This window comes from Haliotis rufescens, unplaced genomic scaffold (assembly GCF_023055435.1).
Source record: "Haliotis rufescens isolate VD_foot unplaced genomic scaffold, xgHalRufe1.0.p SCAF_140, whole genome shotgun sequence".
Taxonomy (NCBI): domain Eukaryota; kingdom Metazoa; phylum Mollusca; class Gastropoda; order Lepetellida; family Haliotidae; genus Haliotis; species Haliotis rufescens.
The window spans coordinates 305,307-330,940 of NW_025963825.1; the positions used below are offsets into that span (position 1 = coordinate 305,307).

The 25,634-nt window shown below is 40.6% G+C and overlaps 2 protein-coding genes across 2 annotated transcripts; both read left to right on the top strand.

Moving 5' to 3' along the window:
- The first annotated feature begins 1,899 nt into the window (after positions 1 to 1,899).
- LOC124121043 (ras-related and estrogen-regulated growth inhibitor-like) lies at positions 1,900 to 12,744 on the top strand. The gene is made up of 4 exons (XM_046483988.2): positions 1,900 to 2,109; positions 4,750 to 4,806; positions 6,842 to 6,915; positions 10,142 to 12,744. The coding sequence occupies exons 1-4, from the start codon at positions 1,980 to 1,982 to the stop codon at positions 10,649 to 10,651; spliced, it is 771 nt and encodes a 256-aa protein (XP_046339944.1). The 5' UTR covers positions 1,900 to 1,979; the 3' UTR covers positions 10,652 to 12,744.
- Positions 12,745 to 22,849: 10,105 nt separating this feature from the next.
- On the top strand, positions 22,850 to 25,382 carry LOC124121046 (phosphopantothenoylcysteine decarboxylase subunit VHS3-like). Its single transcript, XM_046483991.2, has 3 exons — positions 22,850 to 22,903; positions 24,512 to 24,776; positions 25,116 to 25,382. The coding sequence occupies exons 2-3, from the start codon at positions 24,527 to 24,529 to the stop codon at positions 25,205 to 25,207; spliced, it is 342 nt and encodes a 113-aa protein (XP_046339947.2). The 5' UTR covers positions 22,850 to 22,903; positions 24,512 to 24,526; the 3' UTR covers positions 25,208 to 25,382.
- The last annotated feature ends 252 nt before the right edge of the window (positions 25,383 to 25,634 follow it).

The following is a 25,634-nucleotide window of genomic DNA, read 5'->3' on the forward strand; positions in this document are numbered from 1 at the left end:
ATAACAGATGAAGATAACAGGATATTTCGGCTTATCGAGATAAATCAGAACAATGAGGTAATCGACATAACAGGATAATTCGACGTACGTGTATGATAGCAAAGCATAACAATAAGCGATAGGCTGGAATCTTTAAATTTCAGAAAACAACCCTCACCTAGAAATTAACAAGTTGAACAAAACAAATACATGGATACCAAATCATTTTTCTGCAAGTGGGTAAGCCTGCATGTGTTTTAACGCTGCTGTTTGGGTAAGGCTGTTGAAATGCGCTGTTTGTTTGGCGTGGGCTATCTGTCCCACTACAAATACGTACACACGGAAATGCTTGCCTTCCCGATGCAACAAATATCTGTATTCTCACCGCAAAAATGTCGTAAACATTCGAGGTGAAATAAAATATTCTGCATCGACCTGGGCTCTGTTGAGTTTTTTTGTGATTTTCAACTCAGCAATGACTTCTTTTTTTATTTTTTAACTCGGAGTGAGTGAGTAAATGATATATTACGTATCAGTCAGTGATATTTCACATATGACGTTTGACTGTAAATAATGGAGTATCGGTCAGGAAAAGTAGTGGTTGGTAGCATGACCAACTCCCCACGTCATTGGGGTACGATGACACATTTGGTGACGCATTGTAACCGCTCCATCCTCCTATTATGACGAGAGACTCGGGGGCACGGGTGGCCCAGACGTCTAAGGCGCCGCGATTCGCTGTGCAGAGTTGCGTCCCTTGGGCATGCCAGAAACCTATGATTGTGGGTTCGAATCCCGGTTCGCCCCGTTTATGTTTCTAGGTTTGTCAGCACCATACCTGTGCTCGTGGGTTTCACCGAAGTGGTAAACGTCTGAGACCTGCATAACTTCGGGCTTTCCTCCCACATTAAGCTGACTTGCCGCGATATAACTGGAATACTGTTCAAAACGGCGTTAAACCCAACTCACTTACTCACGAGAGACTCAGAGGCCTTATCTTCCTCATAATCCTTAGGGGCAGCTGATAAAGGTCCGCTTGTGTTATTAATGTTAGTAATGAGTGTTTGATATAAAATAAAAAAGTTTATAAATCTCTTCTAGAAAATATGTTATAATCTCTGAAGTAACTTTACAAAAGTATATTCAACCAACGTTCCTTTACATAATTTTATCCAAGGGTCCGAATTTCTATTTGGTTCATAAATCAAAACAAGTAATAGAAATCTGGTATTCAAGCAACAAATTTAATTAAACGAAATTATTATTGAACAATATTTATTTTTGAGACAACGAAAAATGTTGCATGTGTTTAGACTGGGATATTTTAACATTAAAACAATATCTAAATCCGTAATCAATTAAAACAATGTTGAACGTCGTCGCCAGCAGCCTCATTAACCTCAGTTGACCCCGAGGAATTAGTCCGAACTCAGCATTATAGCGGAACCTGTGTGGAACTCTGTTTATTCACGCTGGGATTCAAATCAAATTTAATTGTTTTTCGTGTTACATTCCTTAACGGAAATTTGTTTGCGACCAATAACGTTGTATCACCCCAAACTCGTCCGTACGAACCCCGCATGCCGTTGTTTGTCTCTGTCGCGTTAGATATTGACAAGGGCTAGTCTATTTCACGGTGATATTAGCATGGGCGAGTCTATTACGTACAACAGGGATCGAGGTATCGCTAACTCATTTAAATCATCAATTACAAACTACAGTCGTCAATATAACTTTCAGAAACGTGTATAATAAACATAAACATAATAAACATATATACAAAGGATATGAATAAAATTATACTAATTCAAAATCAGGTCGCAAGAAATTGAAATCTGAACCTGACCCCCCTATTTATGAAAAACACTCGTCCAACTCCTGAGCGGTGTGTTATCCGTTCCAATCTCTCCTAAACTTGTAACCGTTCTGCTAATGCCCAAATCGTGAGCCGATTAGCTTACTAATCCAGCACTTGGCCAGAGAGTGAGATTTGGGGAGAAATGCTCACAGACTTTGGGACCATGTCCTCCCCAGCTTCAAGTTCGAAAATTTTAAGAAAGATTTCGATAGTGGCCAAACAACGACCCTTTCGAATTGTCATTTTAGGACAAAACGGCGTGGGAAAATCAGGTAAGATATAAGCCTACTTTGAAGTTCATGTCGTTGGACGTTTTGTTCCGTCAAACCACTCAGTATTGTCTCAGGGTCATGTATATCGTGTCCTTGTTAAGGTCACGAAGTTGTTACTCGCATAAAACTGCCTGAGTAAATGTCAATTTAAGTGAAACATTATAAGATAGAAATGAATTTTGAAATATTTAATAATAACTACAACTTGAAAAAAGTATATCACAGGAGGCGCGAGACATAAAGTACAAATATTTCGTTTGTTTACATAAATTGAACGTTTTTTTCTTATTGTGTCGTTCTTTCGATATCTGTAAACCATGAAATATTTGTATTTTACATAACTGCAATTTGTTTCCTTTATTCAATCACTGAATCTGAAATCCATCATCATTCAAAATCTCCTACACCAAACCATTATTTTTAAAAATAAAAATAAAAATTAAAGACAGTGACAATTTATTTACAAAACTAAATTAACAATAATGACTTCATGTCCAAATGGGACTATATGGGACAATATGATGTACAAACCGAAAAATGGTGTTAAAGTTCACTCCAACCTGTAAGCCCTGCCAAGTCCCGGACAATATTCCTCAAATTACAAACAAACCTATTGAAGAAGTCTTATGGCTCATTAGCACGCCACCCGGCACCTACCTGCTCAGTGAGTATAAAAGCACGGTACCAAGTTACAGGACATTAAAGCCAGTAGTAGGATCGCATTCTCTCATATACCAGTGAGGAAAAGGTTGACTGTGATTTTCAAGAGATTACATGCACGAATATGTAATAGAGTCACAGTACTATGCAATGTTACACTCGGATTATGTACAACAGTGCCGCTCAAAGTTAAGTTCCTCTCATTGTGGTAAATTAAATGCTTATGGGTTGTTACGATGACTGTGTAACTATGGTTTGTGATGGATACTAAACATTAGGCAGTTGTTTTAGCTGTTTTGATTCCAGTCAGACCTAACGCACACGTCTCACGGTTGCTTCCAGTTTGAATAAATGTATGACTATACTACCGGGCAAAGGAAAGTGTACACTCGAACTGATGATGACAATAGCCGCTTAACTCTGCTCATTACTGTGTACTGTGAAACTGACACCCTCGTGTTCCTTGAGACATCATGACACTGGGTGTGAGATACTCATTGATATGATGCATGTAACATCGCCTGTGTGCCCCCCATCAAATACATCACCATCGAATAACCATTTCTTGTTTATTATATTTTTGCCGACAACAAACATGGGTATGCTTTCTTTTGCCTTGCAGTTTATATGTTTTACTGGATGAGTTTCAGGTCTGTTTTCAATAAATCATTTCATATAACAAATGAGTATTTTGTACATTTTTTTTCATTTATTGGATCAATTCAAAACGTCATGTGAAGTATCTGATAAATATTTAGACGTTAGCGATAGCAACTTCCATATTGTTCCAATGCCCCATGACGAACGAGTCCAGATGAGAATAGACTTCATCAACCTTATCGTAACAGGCGACTTAAGGGGTCGGGTGATGAGGCTCGGTCACTTGGTTCATCACATGTCGTCGTACCCAGCCAGCTCGAGACGTTGATCATAATAACAATCACTGGATTGTCTGGTCCAGACTCGATTATCTTCAGAATGCGGTCATATAGCTGGAATATTGCTGAGTGCGGCGTTAAACAAACAAACAAACAAAATATTTTTCACAACGACGTTGACGATTCCGGTTATTTCTTGCCCCTCCACCGGAAGTGATTCTGATCACGTACATATTAGCGTCTGTAATATTAACAGTGACGATGTTATAACCTATGGGAGGAGGTTTGGGGGCACATTTTGTAAATTAAATAAAAAGAAATATGGCCAAAATATATAGTTTGTTGGCAGCGGTGAAAACATGAATACTTTGTTTTGTGAAAAACACCCAAACATAATATTTTTTGTTTTAATCGTGAAAATGAATAAATTGTTTTATGGTGCTCCGTAAATGAGTAGTTTGTTGGATACAATCGGGAAAATAGAGATTATTCTCCACCCTTCCCCCCTACAAGTCAAATGGATGTTCCCTAATTCAGTTATATTACGGCGTGTTTGTGTCTCTGTGTGTGTGGCTGCTTGTACTAGTCCAGACTAATGCCGATTTTATAGTGCTAGCCCACTGAGATACCATGCCCCATTTTAACATGAATACCCGACTCAGACACAGTATACTGACTCCGAGCCGACCAGTCCTTGTTTTAGCCCCTTCATGCCGAGCGTCAGGCAGGGTAACAACAAGTACCACAACACTCGAAAAATACTTCTAAATGGTTTTATTTTTCTAAAATATACATAAAACTATTAGTAGGATTAAAAATCGCACAATACACAGCTTTTGATGGGTATATCGAACATATTATTTTAAAGAAATCAATAACTTTTACATCATTTCAAACATGTTTGGGGTCATATGTTTGCGCTTCTTAGCCCAGCCTTCATTGAACCAATGTATGTGTACACAAATTATTATTACAAACTGTTGCAGGAATGTGTGATGGTTAAATAGACATAATCAAATTTAACAACAGCTCTTTCAAGTTCAATTACATAAAAAACAAACTCCTGTTTACATGCCTCTCTTTATTTTGCCTTCGATTCCAGCTTTGACAGTTCGTTTCATGACGAGGCGATTTATCGGTGAATACGACCCCTATTTGGGTAAGTAGTAATCTCAGCGTAGGCATGAGTTAGCTTCAGTTAAACATCAATATAACATATCCCAGCCTATATCTTCACTCCTTAGAGGAGCCACTTGTACCCCAGTCTAAGGCGCCGCAATTCAAGGACACGCCAGAAACATATCATTGTGGGTTCGAACCCCGGTTCGCCCCGATTATGTTTCAAGGTTTGTCAGCATCATACCCGTGCTCGTGGGTTTCACCAAAGGGGTCAACGTCTGAGACCTGCATCACTTCTGGCTTTCCTCCCACAGTGAGATGACACGCCGCGATATAACTGGAATACTGTTAAAAGGCGGCGTTAAACCCAACTCACTCACTCACTTACACTTTGATGCGAAAATATATTGACGCATGGACAGTTTATGTTGATATATACACAATGAAATAAATGTAGCTTACGAAATAGCTCGGTTTCTACTGGATAGTTGTGAGTCGCCCGTTATCATTTTGGAATGATTTTGTTTAAAAACTGCCAGGCAAAATAAAGTATACACTTGAAACTTGGATTTGACCACACAGTTACAAACAATATCAGTCGCCGAAACTCTGCAAACCTAAGGTCCAAAAACACCACTATGATACCCGTATCATATCAACATCATTAAATAACAGTTTCTTGTGTGTTTCATTTTTAATAAATAATATCAACTCCTTTGAATTATGAAACGTTATACCAAGTAACACCTGGACTTGTCAGGATGTCTTGACATTCAGTGAGTCAGTGAGTGAGTGAGTTTGGTTTTACGCCGCTTTTAGCAATATTCCAGCAATATCACGGCGGGGGACACCAGAAATGGGCTTCACACATTGTACCCATGTCGTGATTCGAACCCGGGTCTTCGGCGTGACGAGCGAACGCTTTAACCACTACCGCCCCCTTGAGTAACACCTGGGAATGTCATGATGTAATGGTATTCAGTGTGACACATGGTATTGTCTTGATGTAATGGTATTAAGATTAACATCTAGGAATGTCTTGATGTGATGGTATTCAGAATAACCTTTAGGATTGTCATGATACCAGGTATTCCGAATGACACCTTGTATTCTCAAGATACCATGGTATTCAGAATAACACCTGGGATTGTCTTGATGTAATGGTATTCAGTGTCAGACCTGGGAGTATCTTGCTGTGATGGTATTCAGAGTAACACCTGGGATTGTCACGATGTAATGGTATTCAGTGTCAGACCTGGGATTGTCATGCTGTGATGGTATTCAGAATAACACCGGGGATTGTCTTGATGTAATGGTATTCAGTGTCAGACCTGGAATTGTCTTGATGTACTGGTATTCAGTGACTGACCTGGGAGTATCTTGCTGTGATGGTATTCAGAGTAACATCTGGGATTGTCATGATGTAATGGTATTACGAATGACACCTATGATTCTCATGATACCATGGTATTCAGAATAACACCCGGGATTGTCATGATGTAACGGTATTTAGAATTTCACCTGGGATTGTCTTGATGTAATGGTATTCAGTGTCAGACCTGGGAGTATCTTGCTGTGATGGTATTCAGAGTAACATCTGGGATTGTCATGACGTAATGGTATTCCGAATGACACCTAGGATTGTCATGATACCATGGTATTCAGAATAACACCTGGGATTGTCACGATGTAATGGTATTCAGTGTCAGCCCTGGGAGTATCTTGCTGTGATGGTATTCAGAATAACATCTGGGATTGTCATGACGTAATGGTATTCCGAGTTACACATAGGATTGTCATGATACCATGGTATTCCGAGTAACACCTAGTATTGACATGATGTAATGGTAAACAACGTCAGACCTGGGATCGTCATGATACCGTGGTATTCCCAGTAACACCTGGGATTGTCATGATACCATAGTATTCAGAATAACACCAAGGATTGTCAAGAAGTCATGGTATTCCGAGTTACACCTAGGATTGTCATGATACCATGGTATTCCGAGTAACACATATAATTGTCGTGATGTAATTGTATTCAGAATAACACCTAAGCATGTTCTGTCTTCCAGAGAAGGTCTACAGTTGCACCAGATATGTGGAGGGAGAGAGCATGAACTTTGAAATTCTGGACACTGCCGCTCAGGTATATGAAGTCAATTGTCGACAGAACATACCGTATTTCCTCTAGTAACAGCCACCCCCTGTAAAAAGCAGGGGAAGGTGTCAGGTTTTGAAATAGCCAGGTCAGCTACAGCTAATTTATCCTCCCCAAAACATGTGCTGATTTCTTCCCACTACAACTGAATACCCAAACGTTGGGACACAGACGGGAAAGGAATAAGTATTATGCCTATATTCAGGGCCGGTCTCTAATATCGGCTAGGGTCAAGTTGAACAAAGCCACCTAAGTGCTACGACTATCTTAAGTCTTTGTTAGAGTATGAGAGTTACGATCAGCGTAGCGCTAAGGTCGCTTTGTGCAACTGGACCCAAGTCTAAACGTAAACTGAAGTTGACCGTCCTCTTAATAGAGGAGATACGGTATGTCCCAAATATAGTCTGGAAGGTAATTTAAGGTACCGACATTTACTACAATATCTAAAAAACTATCGGACCTACTCCAGTCAAAGTTGGTATGAGATTATTAAACAGTCACACATAACTGGATATTACATTTAAAGACAGCCGGTGCATGAATAAAAAATCTGTCTATTTAGCTATCACTATATTTCATCAACAACCTGACCTGTTCGTCACGGGGCCATATGACACAGTTGAACCAATCAACTCAACTCGAAAGGGTGCACGGGAATCACGCACGTTGAGACGCCCAACGCTAACACCGTATTCGTGCTTGCATGATTCCCGTGCACCCTTTCGAGTTGAGTTGATTGGTTCAACTGTGTCATATGGCCCTGTGACACAGGGGTAGCATTATGCAGATGGTAGCATTATGCAGATGGCTGTTTCAATGAATGCTCGTTCCACCCGTGACGAACAGGTCTGGTTGTTGATGAAATATAGTGATAGCTAAATAGACAGATTTTTTATTCATGCACCGATTTCTTTAAATGTAATATCCAGTTATGTATGACTGTTTAATAATCTCATACTAACTTTGACTATATACCACAGCGTTTCGGTTAAACCATTATTCATTTCAGACAACATATTGTCGTCATAATGACGAAACTGAGGTGAAAACGTTTAATAAGGACAGTTTACCATGAATAGAAAGTCCAGTAATCATATTACGTAACATATATTTTTGCGTTTAAGTCTCTCTTTCTTGTGAAACACGTTTTGAGATAAACAAGTTACTCGATAGGATTAACCGTACAACCTCCTCATAGTACATACACATACTACTCAAAAGAGTTGAGAACACCCGATTTGTTCATACTACTAGGGATAATCTGTCATGCCATGAGTGTTCTTTAACTTCATTGAGTAGTATATATATTCTTCCATTCCTGTGTCACGCACTAACGACACGACACTTAAGTGTTCAATTCAGGTTAGCATGTCAAGCGAGCTGTTTGCTCCACACATCCTGTGGCAAATTCAAAGAACTTAGTAGTTGTTGACAACAGTTCAAACATCGGCCTCTCGATCGCATAAATATTGCCCCAACCAATGAAATAACAACATGATAAGCAACACGCGCTGAGCACGTGTATGATTGACCGCGCAAACGCCATGAAATAACCTTGAATGTAAAATGGACACACGTCCTAACCCGGGACGGCGACATTTCTCAAGCATGTGACAAGTTGACATGCACAACATCTTTTTTTTCAAAGTTTAGAAATTGACAGGTGGGAGATCCATAACAAACATGAGCGGCGTCAGAGAGATAAAAAGCTCCGTACAGCGTGTTAAGGGAGTGAGAAGTTGTAATCGTGTCCTAGGGGTGATCAAACCCTCGAGGGATTTGTGAAAGCAAGTTTGTGTTTAACCAGGGAAGCAGAACGTCATCAAAGCCTTATATAGTAGATTAGCACACCTGTCTGGGGATTATTCGGCCGCGAAGACCGTCTCACTTGACAAAAACAACATTTTCTTACAGGTTGGGTTCACTTCACCATAGTTTGGCGGCCTGTTACTATGTTAGCTTGTTGTGTGAAGAGGCCGGTTCAGATTAGCGTGGTTTATATATGGAAGGGATTGAGAATGCTCTATAAGTAGCATGTCCAATCTATTACTTAAGCTAGTTGATTAATTTCAAACATTTCTGTCTCTTGATTATAATTTAATTACTATTATACCGCCTCGTCTACTACTGCTACTCCCAATGCTACTCCTACTGCTACTGCTTCTCCTACTGCCACTGCTACTGTTACTGCTAGTGCTACTGTTACCAGTCCTACATCCATGGGGACGCTGTTTTCCCCAATAGGGTATAGTAACAGGATCCGTTGAAAGTGCGTTTGCATCCTAGATTCGTCTCAGTTAATATCCGTGGTCTTTTACCCATATTTCTATTCCTCTAAAACGTGTGCAGGTTCCCTTTAATTCCCACAAAAGCCCCCCCCCCCCCCCCCTCCACAAACACACACACACATCGCTATTCACGTGAACTCCTGATCAAAGAGGTATAAAACCCAACTCTTATGACAATAACCACTACGGATTAATCACTATCAGTATCGACACCTCTTGACACCAGTTGATTGGTCCTCAGTACCCAATGATCGTCTACGGAGCCGACGACAATGATTCTCTTGTGGTTACAATGATTAATCTGTCAGTGTAAGTCATACCACATGACGTGATTTGTTTCTCCTGCTATGGAGAAAGGTGATAGTGATCCAACCTCGACATGCCTCAGGCTGCAGTGATACAGCTTAAAAAATTGCGTCGGAAAACAAACATTCACATCACTCTCTCAACGACGAGCCAAACAATTCGCTTCATAAAATGCATTTTCTTTCAACACTTGGTGAATGGATACAACAAATATTGAAAAATAAATAAAGTTTAAAGCACTTTTTTATTACTGCTGCGCTGTACTAACGAAAATAATAAATCACGAGTTCTTTCAAATGTCCAACCCAGACAATGATCCACGTTCAAACGCTCATAAATCTTCCCTCAAAACCTGATATGAAGCTATAACTGATACTATTTATAGCTTCATCGGTACTCCCTACAGTGTGTGTTTCGTTATGTAAACATAAAAGTATATGTTTTACATTCTTTATAGACTTGCCAAATGAAAAAGAGGGAATTTGATATATTTTAGTACAAACAAAATTAAAGAGTGTGATATTATTTTTTAATTCGTGCAAAGGATTTGAAATACATACAACTAATACCAAATGGCCACTTTGCTGTACGACTTCAATAGCGTTTTCTTTACTTCACAGGACGAGAACAGTCGCACGGAGGACAACATCCGCTGGGCGGACGCATACATTCTGCTGTATTCTATCGCAGATAGATGCAGCTTCAACGAGTGCTCACGTCTCCGTTTTCTCATCAACTCGTACGCGAAACGCCATCACCGGAAGTCAACAAGCCTGCCATTCCCGGAAGTCACGTGTTCAAGCGCGCCTGTGATATTAATAGGCAACCAAGCAGATCGCTGCCACGATAGAATGATCTCAACGGAAGAAGGGAGGGCAAGAGCTGCTGAGCTCGGATGTGCGAGATTTTACGAGATTTCCGTGCGAGAGAGTGTTGACTGTGTTCAAAAGATTTTTGAGGACTTATACACACATCAAAGGAAGACAAAGAAATTTCGATCGTTGTTTTCGCAAAGTACATCCAACATATCGCGTTCTTCTTCCCTCTCCTCTGATGACGACATCAACGAAAATGGCTCCTCCAAAGACACATTTTCGAAGAGACGTGGTGCCTTACAAACAATAAGTTGAATTGTAACATGAAGGTAACATTTACAAACGAGTTTGTAAAACATACCCATTGTATCCGAATAGCGTGTACATAAATGGTTAAGTTTGTACATGCATCATTCGTCAAGGTGTTTAAGTTGAAAGCACATTTCCTTAACAAGTATGAACAATTCACTCGGTTGAAATAAGCTACTACCATAACTAAGCGGGCAACTGTGCATCTGAGTGAGTTGTGCTTTACGCCGTTTTAACAGTATTCCAGTTATATCACGGGGTGTCGGCTTCATGTGAACGGAAAACCCTTAAGTGATGCAGGTCTCCGACGTTTACCACTTTGGTGAAACCGAATCATAGGTTTCTAGCGTGCCGAAGGGACGCAACTCTGCACAGCGAATTGCGGCGCCTTAGACGACTGGGAAACCCGTGCCCCCTGTCATAACGGCTTACGGTTTTACTTTGTTATAGACTATTTGGCTTTAAAGAAATGGAATTTTCCTATTATTAACTCAACACACCACATGTGAAGGTAGTCTCTATTGTACTAGTCTGTGTGTTGAGGTAAACACGATCGCTAATATTGACACTTCATTTTCATTCAAACAGCGTAAAGGTAACGAAGCATAACAAGATATTAGATTTTGTCCATTACGTGTCAGATAATGTGAATTTGAAAAGTCGTTAAAAAGGGTTTCATTTACTTTTAAAAGCATGCAAGGTTCTTCAAGGAAACGTCTTTTGAGTTCTTGTTCACAACAGGATCATGCAGCATACCAACAGCTTCCGCCTGTGTATATCATCGATGAAAGTGCATGAAAATATCTTTTTTTCGTGTAAGCTTGTTTTTAACATTAAGGGTAGTAACGTTGGATTTATCCGATAGAACAATCATATATTATGGGCTCGGGTGAAACACAAACACATTGGTTGAGACCTGACCAAATACTTTCATTGTACTATTACGTGTTAATTGTAACATGAGGTGAGGTGAAAGGAAGTTTAAAATCGTGTTCAAGATTATTGCACTTATATAGCGACGTACACCACGTGTGTATGTGTGTCTGCGTGTCAGCTTGTATGAGTTCGGACTTTTGCCGGTTTAATAGTGCTTGAGGGATATCATGCGGCAGTTTAGCAGGAATACCCTGCTCAGTCAGTCCTTGTTTTATCCTTTAATGTCGAGGTCCAGAAAGGGTAACAAGAAGTACATTCCTTTTTCGTCTTTCGGCGGTCAGAGGATCGACCCGTTCTTCGGGCAAGACACTCTTTCCACCAGACAGTCGTAACAGGTGTCTACGGGTATCGTCGTGTGAGGTCGGTTTCCATCTCTGAGTTATACATTTAAACATTTAGAATTGTGTTCATCATACTAACATAACCACCCATAACACTAACCAGCACTAACCACCTAAGTTGTTTCGTCTATAAAGCTATATGTACCCATGCTGCATGGTATCTAACGCCCTCGATTATCCAGGGTGTATAGCATGGCTAATTAGAATAAATGCCCGGGGCGTTATCGTTACTATAGATACTAAAGATTTGGCGAGGAAGTGAGTGAGTAAATATGATTTTACGCCGCTTTTAGCAATATTTCAGCAATATCACGGCGGGGGACAACAGAAATTGTACCCATGTCGGGAATCGAACCTGGATCTTCGGCGCGACGAGCGAACGCTTTAACCACTAGGCTACCCGACCGTCCCGGTGAGGAAGTGACGTCCCTATCTCTCTAATTAGTAACCCCCGACAGATTTCCTCTCCCTCGCGAGTGCAATTTGATTGGACGGTTAGTTTTTGGGTCGCGTATTTCGAACTTGACCCAACACGAAGCTATGTTGGTGAACAGGTCCATAGAATCGGAATATATTAGATACAATACCCTGGATTGGCTAGGATGGTTATCTAACGGTGATGGGCAGACTTGCCCCCATCCTGTAAAGTTACTGCAAGGGACTTTTTGACATGTGAATAAACAGTAAATGGAACACATGTGTAAACAAAAGTGTCCGAAAGTTTTAAAACCTTTTTCTAATTCTTTCTACAGTCGCTTTTCATCCATTTCTTACAAATAATTTCTGAAAACATTTGTAAATAAAACTGTCTGCATTTTGAAATTTGTTGATGACTTATTTTGTCATATGTGAACAAGACTGCTTAAAATGGGTCGGGGGCCTAGGTTATAAAGGTGTTTATCACACACTCCTCTCTGCATTCAGAACCATATACAAACTCCGGACCTCGCTGGTTTGGACCAGAGACCAGATACTGACAGTGCGAGAAAACGTACCTTCGTGATAATAGCTTTTGGACCACTGTATAAATAATGACGTTTGCACCAGAAATAGTATTGTGCGAGTGTACGGAGATTCATTTCGTTGTTGGGGTTGCTTTCCGCCCAAACGCAATCCCCAAAACACAAGACCTACACAAATGTACGGTTGGTTGGCTGGTTTGTTGTTTAACGCCGCACTCAGCAATATTCCACCTATATGACGGCGGTCTGTAAATATTGGAGTCTGGACCAGACAATCCAGTGTTTAATATCATGAGCATCGATCCGCGCAATTGGGCACAAATGTACGGTGTCTCTAGCAACCAAATAACAAGTCGATGTCATCACACAAAATAATCAACAGCAATGCTAGAACACATCGTTACATTATCAACACTCCGTGAGCAAATAGTACACCCCTTAAAGGCAAACTATCATTGAGCACATTTATGATAATTCGATGTACACGAGAGAACCTATACTGTACCACCTCCTTTATTATGCAGACATACTGGTATATGTATATTCTGATACTCATGAGAGTGAGTATGGTTTTAAACCGCTTTTAACAATATTCAAGCAATATCACGGCGGGGCACACCGGAAAATGGGTTTCACACATTGTACCCATGTCGGGAATCGAACCCGGGCCTTCGGTGTGAAAATGGGCTTCACACATTGTACCCATGTGAGGCTACCCCACCGCCCCTGATACTGGTGGAGTGACACTGATATACTCGTATATACCATACCGATACACATAGAACTGCCATTCAAAGAAAACAGTATCTATGCCGCACACTCACTGTAAACATCAATGTCATGTTCATGTACTGTTCATGCTTTCAGTACCGGAACTAACCTTTTCAATCATGTGTATTAACTATAAACTACTATTAATATAACATTATTATATCAAAAGTCTAAATGCAAATATATAATATTTTAACCAGAGCACAACTTGTTTGTGCTGGTTCGACTCCCGTATACATATCCCTTCTCTGTGGGTTTAGATATCCCTTCTTTCACCACTGTTACTAGATTTTATCTGGCTCTCGAGTTCTCTTATATGAAAGGGGCGGTTGGGTAGCCTAGTGGTTAAAGCGTTCGCTCGTCACGCCGAAGACCCGGGTTCGATTCCCCACATGGGTACAATGCGTGAAGCCCATTTCTGGTGTCCCAGATATTGATATTGCTGGAATATTGCTAAAAGCGGCGTAAAACCATACTCACTCATCTAAAATGAAACGTCAACACCAGAGAGCCAGACTCGCTGAAACTCAGGGATGACACCAGGTGCTGGCGAAAAAGTCCTGACCGACTGTCAGCAACAATGTATCTACCTACAAGACCCGTTGGGTATATCGCAGACTATTAGGGCGCATGTGTGTCACAATCGGAGGTACAGTCCATGCTACTGGCTACCACACATGAGTGAGTTGGGTTTAACGCCGTTTTTAACAGTATTCCAGTTATATCACGGCATATCAGCTTAATACGTGAGGAAAGCCCGAAGTGATGCAGGTCTCAGATGTTTACCACTTCTTTGAAACCCACGAGCACGGATATGGTGCTCACAAACCTAGAAACATAATTGGGGCGAACCGGGATTCGAACCCACAATCATAGGTTTCTGGCGTGCCTAAGGGACGCAGCTCTGCACAGCGACTCGCGGCGCCTTAGACGACTGGGCAATTCGTGCCCCCCTACCACACATGAACACCTGGATACCATGAGCTTGATCCAGCAACCTTCATACGAGGGTAGGGGGCGGTCGGGTAGCCTATTGGTTAAAGCGTTCGCTCGTCACCCCGAAGACCCGGGTTCGAATCCCGACATGGGTACAATGTGTGAAGCCCAGTTCTGGTGTCCACCGCCGTGATATTGCTGGAATATTGCTAAAAGCGGCGTAAAACCAAACTCACTCACTCATACGAGGGTAGCAATCTCGTGCAATGCTTTGGAACACATTCCGTTACTTGTTCCTCTCGGCCAGCATGCCTAATCATTAAAAAGGTCAATAGAATGTACAATTTCTCTCAGATGTTGTCATATTAGTAGCACCAGTATCATCAAGGCATGTTGACAGGTTTGATCAATGAGGGAAACATTCAACCGAGAAATATTCTATTTGTGTTCAACGAGGTTCAATTCCGTTTCATATAAAGATAATCCCTCAGCGGAAGTGGTGTTGGATCGTTCGGTAGGCTAACCCTTTTTCAGGTGTGCCCAATGAAAGACAAGGACTGAATGCATGCAGTGCAATATTGACAGGTATATTTGAGTTGGGTATATATCCATGTGATGTAGGTGTGCTTTAGACCATCGACATTAAGTCAGTAACCCTCAATCTTTTGGAAACCCAAGCTTGAGGACAAACTATTTTTTCATGCATTTTCGGGAAAATCATAAGTCTTAGAATAATTTCGACTGATTAACTGTAACTTTTTGACATAAGCCATATGTATGTCAATCTCTTAAATTAGAATGAGAGATCTATGGCGTTACTGAATAGATGCCAGGATCCGTTGACCGTGGATTCACCTCCATTCTGAACCCTGGCTTTCAGAACTGTGTTCGTTGGTTTCTTCAAAACAAGGGGCGGAGGGTTACAAAAAGTGGTTAAAGCGTTCGCTCGTCACACCGAAGACCCGGGCTCGATTCCCCACGTAAGTACAATGTGTTAAGCCCATTTTGCTGTCCTCATCCGTGATATTGCTGGTGTATTGTCAACAGCGGCGTAAAATCATACTCACTCACTCACTCACTCTCCAAAACAAGTCACTGTCAATCTTTCTCCAACGCTGTCTTGACACATATGACATTCCGTTTTGAAAATGCATAAATGCAGCTGATGTAACATATGTAATGTAAGATACAACGGATATACACTGCACAATACAACAATATGAAATACAGGTAAAAGGAGAAACCTGACGACGGGTCGCGCTGACCCTGAGCTGACGGTCACGACGGACTACGTCCAGTGGTAACAGGGTCATGTCCTTCCCACATGTCAATTATTGCAGCTGTAATTATTCATGACAGGAATACAGACCTCACGTACAGCAATAAAAGTATTTTGACCCACACAGACATGTACTGGGCACCATTAACGACAAAACATAGTCGCTTCGTGACAGTGATCCACTGAACCGCTAAGACGTTGAATAACCGGAAGTGAAGGGTTACACTGAAACTGACACCCGAACACGAAACGAAATAAACAAGAAAACAACGTAGTGGCGGGGAGTATAAGTGTAGGTATATTAACCTACATCCCGGAGGGTTTCACGTCTTAGACCTGCATCGGGCTTTCCCCACACATTAAGGTAACACACCGTGACACAACTGAAATATTGTTCAAAGCGGCGCTAAATTCAACTTGCTCGCTTTTGGAGGAGTGGACGTACCCTACTGACAATATGCACGATATAATCTCTTTTTTATCCATACTTGATAGTGAGCGATATGCATACGTAAATAAACGCACCGAGAAGCTGACAGTTGTCCAGATACGGTTACTAATTATTGAAACCTGTGAAAATAAAGTGTATATTGGACTTCAAACGCTTTTATCTGAATCACAGGATCGTCTGGTGACTCGAATATTTACAGATCGCCGTCATATAGCTGGAATTATGGATAGTGCGGCGTTAAACAACAAACAAAAAGTAAAAAAGTTACACACAGCTCTAATTAGAAGCCATAGACCTGGATCTCCACCGTCAAAGTCTGATACACATCAACATAGTTATAAGGGTAGGTGGCGGTAGTGTAGTGGTTATTGACGCACTCGCTCGCTCGTCAGACCGATAGTCAGGGCTCTAGACCCCACAAGGGTGTGGACCGCATTGTTTGATTACCCCTCTTGCCATTATGCTTGGTTATTACTTAAAGTGGTGTAAGACTATACGCACATACCAACCGCTGTATCAATTGGGAATAAAATGTACACAATTTCTTACATTCTGATACTATCAATGCACGGCTTATGGATATAGAGGCCAAAACACGTGCATGTTGGAGAGAGTGAGTGAGTGGGTATGGTTTTACGCCGCTTTTAGCAATATTCCAGCAATATCACGGCGGAGGACACCAGAAATGAGCTTCACACATAGCGCCCATGTCGGGAATCGAACCCGGGCCTGACTAGCGAACGCTTTAACCACTTGGCTACCTGACCGCCCCGATGTGCATGTTGGAGGTAGGTATAGGGTAGGTATATAAAATTAACAACAATTACACTTTGATTCGAGGCATGATCAGGGCGGGATAATTCAAATATACAAAGAGATATTTAAGTGTGAATTTGTCGCTTGAGGTTGTCTCACAAGGCGGTTAAAGTGTTCAATCAGAAAAAATATGAGCTGCGCCCCTTGACTGGAAGAACACAACTGTTCGTATTTTAAGTGATATAAAATGTTTCGGCTTTGTGATACATTTCGTGTGTGCGCGACAGTTTTAAAGAATATGTCAGTCAATTGCCTTGTGGACAAGATGCTTGGGTTTTAAATAGGATAGAAATATTTCATTGATTTATACAATATGTACCTTTTCTGCGTGCAGAACGTCATATAACTGGAATATTACTGAGTGCGGTGGTAAAGTTACAAAAAACATTATTCAGGTTATATATGGATCAACATGGGAGAACTTTTTCTGTCATCTCAGCAGTAAATTTGATAAACAACAAACAAGCTCGTTAGCAATAATTGCCTTAGAGACACGGTGTAGCTACACACATACAGCTTACCGCCCTGTTGTCACCACACATTCTGAGCATTTTACAGTAGGTTAAAAACATCGATCATAATCGATCACACTGTACAGTTGAGTGAAATACCGCTCCTGATGCGTTTCAGCTCACCTCACCCATTCCATATTTCGTCTTTTTTACAGGGCAAGCCTAGCCTGAGTAGTTATGGGAAGAAAAATACATAGCCGGAGAATAACCAGTCTTGATTATCCGACGATTATGAAACCTCATCTTCGGATTAATCAGAGATTTAAACCTTCTTTTGAATAAAACAAATAGGATTACCTTAATACGCAATTTTGGGCGCTATTTATTTTCTGACGCAAATTATAAGTTTTCAAGTATCACCAGACCAGGGAACGACATTTGAATCCTTTCTTCTTTCTTATTCATTACTCATACATGGCTTTGACAAGTAAGACTGAATACTTAAATGTTATCAATATGAATAGATACACATTTTGCAGTGCAACACCTTTGCATAGATCCCCAGTCACCAGGGATGAATACTGTCAACTCAAATGTACCACGCAGTCACTCCTCCTGAACAATAACACGAAAGCTGATTGTAAGTAACCCAACTCCTTAAAGTTAACGTATCTGTCGCGACGGTATTTTTTAACGAAAGTGCAGTCAAGTGTCGCTCGTAAGATTCAATGACTTAACATTAAGACACTGCTACGGTCTGCATTATGTCAACTACCCATGAAGATCCGGGGTAGAACAGGTCTTGAGCAACACCTGCTTGCCGGGTGGTCAGGCTCTTGGTTGATGCATGTCATCGTATCCAGATTATTTGGATCGATGCTCATGATGTCTGTCACTTGATTGCCTGGTCCAAACTCGATTATTTACAGACCGCCTTCATATAGTTGAATAATTGCTGAGTGAGGCGTAAAACAACGAACAAACAAACAAAGCTATGTCAACAGTACATTCCTAACGTATACATATATATTTCTTAAAAATGCGGATACAAATTTTTGATCTTATTCTTATTCATAATAGTTACACTGTCCGATGTGCTGCAATAATACATATTTTTTGTTACTTAATAGTATTTGACAAACTATGTATAAAACCTATTATTTAAGGTGAAACTGCCTAGCGATTGAAAAACACCGTGAACATATTATCATGCCAGGTTTCAATCATTATCAGTCAACATTATTTCATACTTTTTTGTGATAATAAATCAGTCATTTATCATGTAACACCTTGTCTATGTTCCGGGACTTGTGTCATGCTACGTCCTAAAGCACTACCGGAGGCGGGGTGATATGCCAGCTTTGTTCTATCTGACGCTGGTAAAACAAAAAGTGGAATGGGGTTTAATTGAGCGGGGTGTCTTATTGCCTCTCCTTCTGGTAGTAGTAGTAGTAGTAGTAGTAGTAGTAGTAGTGATTGTGGTGGTAGTAGTAGTAGTAGTAGTAGTAGTAGTAGTGGTGGTGTTTGTAGTAGTAGTACAAATAGTCAACGAAATTGCACAGACAAACAGTTTTCGATTAAGGGCTTGAATGTCGTATGTGCCGTTTAAGACTGTGACTATTACCGCCATGTTACAGAAGGTGTGCAACTGTCTATTGCAATGAATCACTATTACAGTACGACGCAGAGCTCGGAACATTCCGTCTAACGCGCCGTAATTCGCTGTGCAGAGCTGCGTCCCCTAGACGCTCCATGCTCCTGTGGTTGTATTCGAATGCTAGATTGGGCCTGTGTGTGTTTCAAGGTTTTTGAGCACCTTACCCTTGATTGGTTTCACCAAAGTGGTAATGTCAAGTAACCTGCATCACTTCGGGCTTTCCTCCCACATCAAGCTGACATGCGTGATAAAACTGAAATACTGTTAAAAGCGGCGTGGAACCAAACCCACCAATATGTGGAGTTCGTGAAATCGGAAAGTCACAGTTTACAACAACTATAGCAATAATCGCAAAGCTTGAGAATAGAAATCATTACCATCACAATAGAAGGTTCCCCTATTCAAGATTTTTGGAATACTGTTCCAATGCCATACGTGTTTCTGTACACAATATTAACTCGAAAGTGGCTGAAGGCATTGCTAATGTTTAAAGCGAAGATAGACACACCTACTACTGAATAGATGAGCACATGTGTTTTCAAAGGAACAGTTGGGAATCACTTACTTTTCCTCTTGCACGTTTTTGTTCACAAAGCTATTTTACAGCAGCACAACTGAAAAAAACGTTTCCAGACCCAAATAAGTAATTTAATCGCAGAAATGTTTGGTGCCATTTGTTTTATGATCGCAATATAATCACTAGTGGAAGTTCTGCCATTGCTATTGGGTAGCTGTTTCGATTGCAGACAATCCTTGGATGTGTTTGCAGCATTTGGAAAGGACTGCCTTAGAAGTTACTAAAACACATTTTTTATTTAAGCATTTCTTAATTTGCTTGACACTATTGTTACAATCTTAAACTGGCACATCTATAGGTACCTTAAAGTTTCCGATAACATTTTCAACTATTATCCTTGACCCTATTAGCTACTTTCTATCATCCAATATATATTAAACCCATCCTTCAATTACTTGACCGAATTATTATCATAATATAAATTAAAGATATACACAGTGTATCTTATCCAAATACTCCCTGCTCAAGAGCGCTCAGTCATGCGCTCTTTGGAAGAGGACGGTCTTGTGTGTTGACCGGGCAGCTGTTGATAATCATCGGATCTTCTGACACCCACTGGAAGCTCATTCCATAGAGCAGCACCATCTCTGCGAGAGGTTCTGTTTCCATACGTTAGTATCGGGGTTGGTGGTACCACCATCTGTTGTTGGCGTGCCGATCATATTGCCCGTTCCGGTTCAGCTCTTGTGGGTACCCTGGAGTTGACTATGGAGTGACTTGTAGACAAATAAAATGATTCTGTGTCATCAGTAACCACTGCAGGTCTTTGAGGACCTGGTGTTACGTGGTCGCGCATTCGTGTAATGAGCCTGACAGGTGTATTTTGAACACGCTGTAGATTGTCAAGATGAGCTTGCTGAATGCCATACAGGAAACTGTTGCAACTGTCTTATCTTGAAGTGACAAATGCATATTTCATTTTTAGGTGCTGAGATGTTTTACGTCAGATATCGAATTCAACCATTGGAAGGAATGTTTAAACTTTCTCACTGTTCACTAAAACATAATAACTGTACATGTGTAGGTGATTCTACAACAGAACAATGAATATAGCAGTACAATAGAAGACCATGTGTAGCAAAAGCCTTGTGTGTAGTTTTTTCAAATTGGCAGAAAACTGGTCAACTTAACATGTTTTTATTACAACGGCTGGAGGAATGTATTTTTGAATTACTAAAAGCATGGATGAAGGGACATTAATAGCATAACGTTTTACGTAAAGTGACAAACAAAAGAACCGTGACCAAACTGAAATTTTGACACGTTGGGTCCAAACCCCTAATGGTTGAGAATCAAGCGCTCAAGCACAACCAAAACCTATATATAATTCACACCCGAACCGTTGGATGGTGACAAAAATAATAATAAACGCAACTAATTACAACAGACAGAAAACGCCGTTGATATGATACGCATGACCACGCATGACCACGCATGACCACGGGGAGTTGTGGCTGTAGCCGAATTACACTCACCACCCAGGAAAACACCACATGCATTTCCTCCCTTTGAGGAATCGTATTATAACGGTGACGTCATCAGTTGCGACAGTCACCCTGTCAGTCGCTGGGCAGTGTCCAGGAGACTGCGTCGGTACAATATCAGAGCTTGCAGACCACTTCGAGAGGTAAGGCTGATACCGGAACACCGACATCGATGGGATCGCACATCGCGAGGCTGGTAGAAGAGAACCTGGGCAAAGAGTCATGTTCCAGATGGACGTGTTGGAGGAACATCACGTTGTTCCGTGCAATATGTCGAACCGTTTGGAGGTGGCGGTTATGGTTTAAGGCGGCATATGTAGCCAAGTCAAGTCGGCATCTGTAGCCAAGTCACAACAGATTTGGTAATTTTGAAAGGGAACATCACTTAACAGCGTTCCATCGATTATTCTCTCAACCCTGTTGTTCTGCCCCTCTTGCAAAATAATCCCGGACACTGTTTCAGAACCAAACTACAAGGCACCATACAACGTCGTGCCATGGCGTGCACAATCACAAACCTTATCACCAACAGAACACTTGTGGGATCATCTTGACCGACAAATTAGAGCACGACCAGGTCACTCTTATAAGAAGTGTCAGTTAGCACAGGCCCTCCGAGAAGATTGGCGTCGGCATATACGATATTGAGTGACAAGTGCGACACTCTGAAGGATGAAGATTGTTTCCTGTGCCGATGTGAGTCTTGATTGTTGAAGAGTTATTTAACAACTAATCCCTTCCCCCAAACTGTGACGCCAATACCTTCATGTGTGTTCTCATTTACTTGGAATGATGCTGTTTCGTTATGTCTTTTGACAATATTATTCTTCCTTGACATTGGTCCTGTTGTGTTGTAGGAACAAACAATGTTGATTTGTAACGTGCTCGCGCTCGACAGATCAGGTTATTGCAATAAATTATTCTCTATATTTTGTCCAACCAGCTTGAGGTCGAGTTATATAAAAACACAAAAGTATGGGTTTTTTCTTCACCCTATAAATGGTATATAGTTATAATTGTACACAAACACACTGTGTCGCATATATGACATAGATGCATTTGTATTATAATGAGTGAGTTTGGTTAATTGCCGCATTTAGCAATATTCCAGCAATATCACGGCGGGGGACACCGGAAATTGGCTTCACACACTGTCGGGAATCGAACCTGGGCCTTCGGCGTGACGAGCGAACTCTTTGACCACCGGGCTACCCAAACGGCCTCAATTTATTGATAAGTAATGCATACTGATAGGTTACTATCATGAATATATTATCTATTACAAACGAGGCTGTTCAAAGACAAATTATAGTCATGACAATTATTTTGCTGTTTGCATATAGATTGAAGTTGACATTTGAAAAGTCTTAGACCTTTTATATATCTTACACGGATATTTCTTTGAATTGGACAGCCATATAAAAAATGTAGTTCTGACAAATATAAGCCTGAAATGTGACAGACCGATTGACGAAAATCGCCGCAGGGGACAGTGACACGGGACATGAACGAGTATAAATGTAGACTTTAGAAACCTCACAACTACAACTGATCTGCGACACTTCAACAGCATCGTGAGTCTTGGAGCTATCGGAGGTAAAGTGTAGAGATTTCTTCTTTTGTTATCCGTCGCGATAAGGCGTCGTCATCAGGTTCTCGCGTGAAGATAGAATGCGTGAGTGACGATATATCGGGTAAATAAAAGCGACATAACCATTCCATAATCTTAAAATGATTATCAGCCGAAACAGATTCCATTCGGAGGAAAAGGTATTATAGGCGTTATATGAATGGACAGTTGAAAATCAGTGATGACACAAACGGGGGGGATCTCCTGCCCTGCTGGTGGCAGCCGCCATTCTCACAATGTGCTCACAAAAGATGATATTTGTTGCCTGACGCCGAACCCCAGTAATCTTGGCTAAATCAGTCCATTCCGAGTATACGTATCGTGCGCATGTGTTTATGGATCACAATCAAATAATGATGATACCAGGTGTCCGCGAAAAGGTGAGCGTATCCTGCCCCAGCGGTGACATTCATCACAAACACATGCAAAGGGAAGTCCATTAAATTCACTTAAAAACACACGGGAACATATGGTAAACATTAAAATAAGGTCAAGCATTGGACATCATTTTTGTCATTGGGGCATTAAATTTGATAATGTTCTCCTCATGTATGCCATAAAACGTTTTGAAAGCTTTACTCAGGCCTTGAACCATGATCAAACAAGTTTGAGCAAGAGTTGTAGGAAGCTCCTTGAAATCTTCCTCGAAAGAGTATGCTAAAAAATTGTGAAATGTAGACACTAAGGCCTGGAGCAGTTGAAATATTGCTCTGAAAGTTGGCTATTGAAATGTTGAAGTCAGCCATCTTGTTTCTTAAAGTCCCTGGATAGTTATTTGTCACTCTGAATCTTTATGCATAGGTCTAAATGTGAAACATGTGAGGCGGTTTGAAGAAATGTCATATCCACAAATTTAACTGTAAACTTTTTATGACATTTGTTTTCATTTTTGACAGTTGTCCCAAACTGGTCACAATGTTGAGTGACCAACGCCACATGGATCAATAATATAAGTTTTCCCTGAAGTTTCTGCGAGTGTGAAAGTGGTGTATAAGGTTGAAAACTCAAATATTTGACATAGTTGAACTTCGTTCTTTCCTGAGATTGCAAAGATTCAAGCAAATTCTTTGCGTGAACATAAATTCCTTCCTGGTTTGTATAAAGGATTATAAAGGATTTGGTGGTAAATTTGTTGGACCCAGCAAAATATCACAAATATATTTTAATGTTAGTCAGCAATAAGGCCACCTTTTGATGTAACATTAAGGCAGTGTTTCAATGTTTATATTGCTCATATACCATTAAATATTGGTAACATAAAGCTTTCGATCGTTGTAGAAGTGATGAAATAATAGAAACATCGCGGAGTGGCTGATGTAGTACACGTTTTTATATGTCTCTTCTCTATCACAAATAAATACAGTACGAGGAAAACATACAGATCACCTGTTACATGAGTCTATTTTAGAAATATTGACGTCCCTTTGCGTTTGATTTATATTCCATTTTTTATGACAATATGTTTATTTTTTTTAACATAAATACTAGTATTTCATTTGCGTGTAAAGGTTGATGTCACTGAGTTTATGGACACATATGTGTGGATGAACATAATGTACATACATATGTTACAGAAATTACCATTGGCCATGAAACTCCTGCTGCTGGTAGTGCTTGCTGCTGTTCTGGTGGTCGTCTTCGCAGATAACAACAAGGAGACGGACGACACCGGGGACAACAGCTTCAACAGTGTCGACGACGGTGATGATGGTTTGAACGCCGTGGACGAAGACGACGGAATAGATATGAATGATGATGTAAACACTGACGCAAATGATGATGATGATGATGATGATGATGATGATGATGATGACAAGGACGATGATGACGACTCCAATGGTAAAGCATCGCATACTTCATAGAATTACAATTAAATTTCGGTATAATTTCAAGGATCATTTACAAATCTGAACAAGGTTCAATATATTTTGTGGCAAATAGCTGTTTGGAAAAAGTATCCTGTATTTGTAAGGAGCCATGTTGTTTTTTAAACGTCATTTTTTTTACAGAATCAAAATAGATATTGTACACATGCCTCAAAGCAATGATATATCATGTCTTTATGAATCGTCATTACCATGATTGATTACAATATGTTTCATACCTCCATTGTTCTTTTTCTGTAGATATCCCATCTTACATGGTTGGATAAATTATATATATGTTTCATGTTCGAAGATGCTGAGTATGATGATCATGAGGACACATCTGATTTGGAGGAAATACAACCGATTGACCTGAATTACCTAGATGAGCTTCACGATCCTTGAGTTGCACCATGCCGCCCACACTGGCGAAGAAAAAAGAATCTACGATCAACCAAATCCCTATTAAATGTTAGCTTTTGTAAACCATTGAAACAAATACAACGGAGTTCAAAACAAAAATGATTACGATTTTTTGTTTTTCTGAAGATTATGTAGATAATAAAATGATGAAACTGTTTATTGTTGTTTGTTTCTGTTCTTTTAAGTATATACTCCGTGGTCTAGTGGTAGAGCGTCCGCCCGGAGACCGGAAGGTCCGGGTTCGATCCCCGGCCGCGTCATACCAAAAGACGTTAAAAGATTATACTTGCTGTTACCCTGTCTGGCGCTCGGCAATAAGGGGCTAAAACAAGGACTGGTCGGCTCGGAGTCAGTATACTGTGTCTGAGTGGGATATTCATGTTAAACTGCGGAATGGTATCTCAGTGAG